This window comes from Rhinoraja longicauda, chromosome 19 (genome assembly GCF_053455715.1).
Source record: "Rhinoraja longicauda isolate Sanriku21f chromosome 19, sRhiLon1.1, whole genome shotgun sequence".
NCBI lineage: Eukaryota > Metazoa > Chordata > Chondrichthyes > Rajiformes > Arhynchobatidae > Rhinoraja > Rhinoraja longicauda.
In genome coordinates this window covers 16,218,558-16,226,444 of record NC_135971.1, presented here as the reverse complement: position 1 = coordinate 16,226,444, position 7,887 = coordinate 16,218,558, and the positions used below count along the sequence as shown (strand labels likewise).

At 56.6% G+C, this 7,887-nt stretch overlaps 1 protein-coding gene across 1 annotated transcript in view; it reads right to left on the bottom strand.

Moving 5' to 3' along the window:
* Positions 1–2,688: 2,688 nt before the first annotated feature.
* Positions 2,689–7,887, bottom strand: part of LOC144603158 (alpha-tubulin N-acetyltransferase 1-like) — a 182,308-nt gene continuing 177,109 nt past the window's right edge. Inside the window, exons 8-9 of the mRNA XM_078416319.1 lie at positions 6,679–6,724; positions 2,689–5,506 (exon numbers count right to left, since the gene is read on the bottom strand). Of these exons, the coding sequence (XP_078272445.1) occupies positions 5,170–5,506; positions 6,679–6,724 (383 nt within the window). The 3' untranslated portion in view covers positions 2,689–5,169. The remainder of the gene's footprint in view (positions 5,507–6,678; positions 6,725–7,887) is intronic.

Here is a 7,887-nt window from a genome sequence, read left to right as displayed (position 1 = left end):
CCCCTCAATGTTCTAAATTCCAGCGAGTACAAGCCGAGTCTATCCAGTCTTTCTTCATATGAAAGTCCTGCCATCCCAGGAATCAATTCAAGTTAGTCCCATTTCCCTGACCCATAGTCTATGACCATCTACCTCGTAGAGTGATACAGTGTGGAAACAGGCCCTTCGGCCCAACTCGCCCACACCAGCTAACAATGTCCCAGCTACACTAGTCCCACCTTCCTGCGCTTGGTCCATATCTCTCCAAACCCGTCCTATCCATGGACCTGTCCAACTGTTTCTTAAACGATGGGATAGTCCCAGCCTCAACTACCTCCTACGGCGGCTCGTTCCCTACACCCACCATCCTCTGTGTGGAAAAGTTACCCCTCGGATTCTTATTAAATCTTTTCCCCTTCACCTCGACCCTATGTCCTCTGGTCCTCGATTCCCCTCTACTCTGGGCAAGAGACTCTGTGCATCTACCCAATCTATTCCTCTCGTGATTTTGTACACCTCTATAAGATCTCCCCTCATCCTCCTGCGCTCCATGGAATAGAGACCCAGCCTGCTCAACCTCTCCCTGTAGCTCACACCCTCTAGTCCTGGCAATATCCTTGAACATCTTTTCTAAACACTTTCAAGCTTGACAAGGTATCTCCGAACCTTTCTTATCCACGTACCTGTCCGAGTATCTTTTAAACATTGCAGATGTACCCACCTGTGCCTAGGGTTGCCAACTTCCTCACTCCCAAATACGGGACAAGGTGATGTCACCGCCCCGCGCCCCGGGACCTCACCCAGCCAGCGGCCACGTGCTCCCGCTCCACCAATGGTGGCCGCCAGCGGGAGCACGGGAAGCGGGTTGCTAGGCAACCTCCGTTAGGCGGCATCCGGGCCTCTGGACCTACGCTGTCCGGGCCTACGCTATCCGAGCCTACAGCATCCGGGCCTCCACTGTCCGGAAGGTAGAGACAGATTTTAACTAGCATCTGCAGTTTTTTTTCCTACTACACTGTCCGGGCCTACAGTGTCCGGGCCTACAGTGTCCGGGCCTACAGTGTCCGGGCCTACAGTGTCCGGGCCTACAGTGTCCGGGCCTACAGTGTCCGGGCCTACACTGTCCGGGCCTACACTGTCCGGGCCTACAGTGTCCGGTCCTACAGTGTCCGGTCCTACAGTGTCCGGTCCTACAGTGTCCGGGCCTACACTGTCCGGGTCTACACTCCCCCCCCCCCCCCCCCCCCCCGGGCCTAATACGGGACAAGGGCGGTCCCGTACGGGACAAATCAAATTTAGCCCAAAATACGGGATGTCCCAGCTAATACGGGACAGTTGGCGACCCTACCTCCACCATTTCCACTGGCAGCACGGTGGCGCGGCGGTAGAGTTGCCGCCTTACAGCGAATACAGCGCCGGAGACCCGGGTTCCATCCTGACTACGGGCGCCGTCTGTGCGGAGTTTGTACGTTCTCCCCGTGACCTGCGTGGGTTTTCTCCGAGATCTTCGGTTTCCTCCCACACTCCAAAGACGTACAGGTGTGTAGGTTAATTGGCTTGGCATAAGTGTAAACTGTCCCCAGTGTGTGTAGGATAGTGTTAATGTGCGGGGATCGCTGGGCGGCACGGACCCGGTGGGCCGAAGGGCCTGTTTCCGCGCTGTATCTCTAAATCTAAAACTAAAAACTCATGCCATAAACTCACCCTTTGGTTTCCATTAACTCCCTCCGCCACTTGCATTAAATGTAGTTTTAGACTCCCATACCCTGGGGAAAGACTGTTACCATCCATCTTAATCGAGCCCCTCGTGGTTTAATGTTCTCGGGCGACACAGCTGATAAGAGTTGCTGCCTCACAGCGCCAGAGACCCGGGTTTGATCCTGACTACGGGCGCCGTCTGTACGGAGTTTGTACGTTCTCCCCCGTGACCTGCGTGGGTTTTCTCCGGGTGCTCCGGTTTCCTCCCACACTCCAAAGACGCTCAGGTTTGTTGGCTAATTGGCTTGGTACAATGGTAAATTGTCCTTAGTGTGTGTAAACTGGTGTTAGTGATGGGAATCGCTGGTCGGCATGGGCTTGGTGGGCCAAAGGGCCCGTTTCCAAGCTGCATCTCTAGTCTAATTTGTGGAAGGACATCCTTGCTATTGAGGCAGTGCAGCGTAGGTTCACCAGGTTAATCCCCGGGGTGGTGGGACTGTCATATGAGGAAGGATTGGAAAGACTGGGCTTGTATTCACTGGAGTTTAGAAGGATGAGAGGGGATCTTATAGAGACATATAAAATTATAAAAGGACTGGACAAACTAGATGCAGGTAAAATGTTCCCAATGTTGGGAGTCCAGAACCAGGGGCCACACAGTCTAAGAATAAAGGGGAGGGCCATTTAAAACTGAGGTGACAGAAAACCTTTTCACCCAGAGAGTTGTGAATTTGTGGAATTCTCTGCCACAGAGGGCAGTGGAGGCCGATTCACTGGATGAATTAAAAAAGAGAGTTAGATAGAGCTCTGGGGGCTAGAGGAATCAAGGGAGATGGGGAGAAGGCAGGAACGGGTTACTGATTGTGGATGATCAGCCGTGATCACAACGAATGGCGGTGCGTACAGGCTCGAAGGGCCGAATGGCCTCCTCCTGCACCTATTTTCCATGTTTCCAAAAACAAAACATAATTCTCACAGTTTTCCTCTGAAGAGATGAAGCATAGATGTGCGTGCATAAAAAAAAACCTTTAATTGCAAACTCTCTTTCGTGAATGCAATGTTACATACATCTTAATAATTTAATAGACAAAGGTTAGATACCATACCTTACTAACGGAACTACCCTGTGTTATAAAGAAATGGGGTAATTGACGCCAAAATCTAAGGCACTAACGGTAGAGTTACATTGAAAACTTCATGCACAAAATAATACTGGTAACGGGCTGGAATAGGCTCGGTATGTTCACCCCTTCGTGAAGCACCTGGGGTTGGATCCTAGCCACCACATGACAAAGCAATGCGTCACAGTGGAATCATCGCCGATAAACAGTCAGCAAAAATACCGGAGGGAAATGAGAGATCGGTAATGATCAATACTTAATAGAAAAGAAGGAACTGCAATCGAATGTTGACAACAACAAAAAAAACGACAGAGTGCTGGAGTAACAGCGGGTCAGGCAGCATCTGTGGAGAACGTGGATGGATAGGTGACGTTTCACAGGGTGCTGGAGTAACTCAGCGGGTCAGGCAGCATCTGTGGAGAACATGGATGGGTGGACGTTTCACAGGGTGCTGGAGTAACTCAGTGGGTCAGGCAGCATCTCTGGAGAACATGGATAGGTGATGTTTCACAGAGTGCTGGAGTAACTCAGTGGGTCAGGCAGCATCTGTGGAGAACGTGGATAGGTGACGTTTCACAGAGTGCTGGAGTAACTCAGTGGGTCGGGCAGCATCTCTGGAGAACGTGGATAGGTGACGTTTGGATGCGCTAGAGGCAGGAAACATGTTCCCAATGTTGGGGGAGTCCAGAACCAGGGGCCACACACAGTTTAAGAATAAGGGGAGGGCCATTTGGAACGGAGATGAGGAAAAACTTTTTCAGTCAGAGAGTTGTGAATCTGTGGAATTCTCTGCCTCAGAAGGCAGTGGAGGCCAATTCTCTGAATGCATTCAAGAGAGAGCTAGATAGAGCTCTTAATGTTAGTGGTGTCAGGGGGTATGGGGGAGAAGGCAGGAAAGGGGTACTGATTGTGGATGATCAGCCATGATCACATTGAATGGCGGTGCGTACAGGCTCGAAGGGCCGAATGGCCTCCTCCTGCACCTATTGTCTATTGTTAATTGCCTTGATACAAATGTAAAATTGTCCCTAGTGTGTGTGGGATAGTGTTCGTGTGCGGGGATCGCTGGTCGGCGCGGACCCGGTGGGCCGAATGGCCTATGTCCGCGATGTGTGGGATAGTGTTCGTGTGCGGGGATCGCTGGTCGGCGCGGACCCGGTGGGCCGAATGGCCTATGTCCGCGATGCATCCCTAAACTAAAGTAATCCTTGCCTTCCCTCTCCCCCGTTCTCGTTCTCTGGTGAATTTCAGTGACCTCCTGATCAAATTTTACTGACTGCACGCCTGGTTGTCAAACTTTCCCCTTGGTTGACAATGAACCATTCTAAGGTAGACACACAATGCTGGAGTAACTCAGCGGGTCAGGCAGCATCTCTGGAGGGAAGGAATGGGTGACGTTTCGGGACGAGACCCTTCTTCAGACTGATGTCAGGGGAGGGGGCGGGGGCGGGGGCTTTGTGTGTGTGTGTGTGTGTGTCATGAGGGCAAAGTGGAACACGTGATGTGCTTTGGTATGGGCGCATGGGTGTGTGTGTGTGTGTGTGTCAGTCCGTGCGGTGTGCCAAAGATAGACACAGAATGCTGGAGTAACTCAGCGGGTCAGGCAGCATCTCTGGAAGAGAAGGAATGGGTGACGTTTCAGATCAAGACCCAAAGGGTCTCGACCCGAAACGTCTCCCATTCCTTCTCTCCGGAAATGCTGCCCAAAGATACTAGAGGAGCGAGATAGACCACTCGACCCTAACAACCGTAGTACGTCACGGCGCCATTTTAGTAGGCAGAAACTTGCAGAAACATTTAAAAAGGAAAATAACTAAAATCTGTGAACTGACAGATGAGATGTATTCTGCATTTGATGGTATCATCACACACACTGTTCCCCCACAACACCCATCACACTGCGAGAGGCTGGTCTCGCCTACTAAAATGGCGGCCATCGCGCTCGTTTGCGTGCTGCGCTTCAGTATCGGTGATTTCGATGGAGTGGCCCATCTTGCTCCTCTCGTGTCTTTGATGTTGCCTGGCCTGGCCGAGGTACTCCAGCGTTCTGTGCCCACCGTCGATTCAAAGCAGCACCTTCAGTTTTCTTTCCGTACGCACATGGACGCGCGGGGGGCTCTTGGAGACGGGAGGGCGGTGGAACGGACTTGCCCCCCGGCGGTCGTGGAAGAGGAGGTGTGCTTAAAGAAGCCATCGGCTTCACAGTCAAGTCTGTGTAACTCAGCTCCCATCGCTGGTGGACGCGTGGCCCGGAAGCGGACTGTTCCGCGGCAAAGGAGGTTGGGAGGGATCGGCGCCGGGCCCGGCCGTGCCTGGGGAATCACCCCGATGCTCTCCGGGATCGGGCATTCCCGCCCTCCTCCCCATGGCATCACCAGGGCCTGGTGTTCCTGAACTTGTTCTTGTGCCGGATCCACTGTGCTTGGGTCGGGAGCTCCATCTCCATCACCGCTGGCCAGGGACCGGGAACGCCGAGCTGCTTCCCGGGAGAGCGGGCCGCGGGGACGGCATCTCCCCCCCGGCGCTCCGGCCCAGGCCCCGGCCCCGGCCCGTGACGCCCCCTGGGGGCAGGGGGAGGGTCGTGCAGGGACGCCGACGTCGAGGGTCTCTTCTCCGGGGACCCCGGATAGCCAGGAAGGGCCTTGAGGTCCAGACGTGGCACGGGACGCGGCGGAGGGCTGGAGTCGCCGCTACACGGGTCGGGCCCCCTGTAAGGAAAGAGATCAAGATTAAGATTTCAAGATTTCAACAATTCAATATCAAGATTTCAAGATCATGATTTCAAGATCTCAAGATTTCAAGATCAAGATTTCAAGATCAAGATTTCATGATCAATTTATTGTCACATGTTCCAATTAAGGTCCAGTGAAATTTGAGTTCCCGTAGAGCCACAGGGTTGCCAACTGTCCCGTATTAGCCGGGACGTCCCATATTTTGGGTTTAATTGGTTTGTCCCGTACGGGTCCGCCCTTGTCCCGTATTAGGCCCGGGGGGGCGCTGTAGGCCCCAACAGTTTAGGCCCCGATGGTTTAGGCCCCGATAGTTTAGCTCCAGACAGTGTAGGCCCGGAGGCCGCCTAACGGAGATTGCGTGGCAACCCGCCTCCCGGCCCGGGCGGCCGCCATTGGTGGAGCGGGAGCACGTGGCCGCTGGCTGGGTGAGGTCGTGCGGGGCGCGGGGCGGTGACGTCACCTTGTCCCGCGTTTGGGAGTGAGGAAGTTGGCAACCCCGAACACTAAGTGAAAAGCAACCAGACACACGGCCACATGAAGTGAAGTTTAACATAAACATCCACCACAGCAGATTCCACATTCCTCACTGTGATGGAGGGTAATAAAGTTCAATCATCTTCCTCTTTGTTCGCCCTGCGGTCGGGGCTGTTGAACTGTCCGCAGTCGCCGCTGCCGACTGTCCGAGGCCCTCGCGTCGGGGCGATCGAACCTCCGGCGTCGGGACGGTTGAACCCACCGCGGCATGGAGCTCCCGGGTCGGCCTCTTCTCACCAGAGACCGCGGGCTTCACGGTGTTAAAGTCCACAGGCCCCGCGGTCGGAGCTCTCCGCCATCACTGGTCCGCACCGCCCAGCGACCCCCCCCACACTAACCCCACCCTGCACACACTGGGGACAATCTACATTCACACCAAGCCACTTAGCCCACAAACCCACACGTCTTTGGAGTGTGGGAGGAAACCGGAGCACCCGGAGAAAACCCACGCAGGTCACGGGGAGAACGTGCAAACTCCGTACAGACGGCGCCCGTAGTCGGGATGGAACCCGGGTCTCCGGCGCTGTCAGGCAGGGACTCTACCGCTGCGCCACCGTGACGCCCCTGGCCACCCTCCCTCCCAAAGTTACCGCGGTCAGAAGTTCAGCGCTCACCTGAATACGGGCGGCTGGCTCTGTCCTGAGAGATTCTGGTGCGGAACTGGTGGAAAATCACACCCGTTACTCCGCCAGTCTAAACCCCCCTCCCCTCTCTTTCCTCCCACCTCTCCCCCCACCGTCTTTCTCTCCCCTGTCTTTACTACCCCCTCCCCCTATTGCCCCCTTCTTTTTTTCCCCCCTCCTCCTTCCTCCCCGCCTCCTCCTCCCTCCACCTCGTGTTCCCCTCCTCCCCTCCCCTCCTCCCCTCCTCCTCTTCCCCCACCTCTTCCCCCCCACCTCTTCCCCCTCTCCTCCTCTTCCCCCCCTCCCCCTTCTCTTCCCCCCCTCCCCCTTCTCTTCCCCTCCCCCTTCTCTTCCCCCCTCCCCCTCCCCCCCCCACCTCCTCTCCCCCCCACCTCTCCCCCCCCCCCCCTCCTCCCCCCCCTCCTCCCCCACCTCCCCCACCTCCCCTCCTCCCCCCCCCCCACCTCCTCTCCCCCCCCCACCTCCTCTCCCCCCCCCCCACCTCCTCTCCCCCCCCCACCTCCTCTCCCCCCCCCACCTCCTCTCCCCCCCCCACCTCCTCTCTCCCCCCCCACCTCCTCTCCCCCCCCACCTCCTCTCCCCCCCCACCTCCTCTCCCCCCCCCACCTCCTCTCCCCCCCCCCACCTCCTCTCCCCCCCCCCACCTCCTCTCCCCCCCCCCCACCTCCTCTCCCCCCCCCACCTCCTCTCCCCCCCCCACCTCCTCTCCCCCCCCACCTCCTCTCCCCCCCCACCTCCTCTGCCCCCCCCCACCTCCTCTCCCCCCCCACCTCCTCTCCTCCCCCACCCCACCTCCTCTCCCCCCCCCACCCCAATCCCTCATCCTCCCCCATTCAACCAGGGCTGCCCTCTGCCTTGCTGTAACCCGGCAGTGGTTCTAATGAAGGACCTGTCTGCCTCTGCCTCACAAACCCCCAGTGCCTTGGCCTCCGCTGCCCTCTGTGGCAGTGAGTTCCACACGTTCACTGCCTGTTCATTCAACTGAAGCGTGGAGCAGTGGCGCACTGAGGCGTTGGGCGAGAGCCAGGGGCTGATAAACACGCGTGCTGGGAGCAGCCGGTCACAGAGGGGAGGAGGAACAGAGGGAGAATCCCAGGAAGGAGATGAGGTGGGATTTCTTCAGTCAGAGGGTGGTGAATCTGTGGGATTCTTTGCCACAGAAGGCCGTGGAGGCCAGTC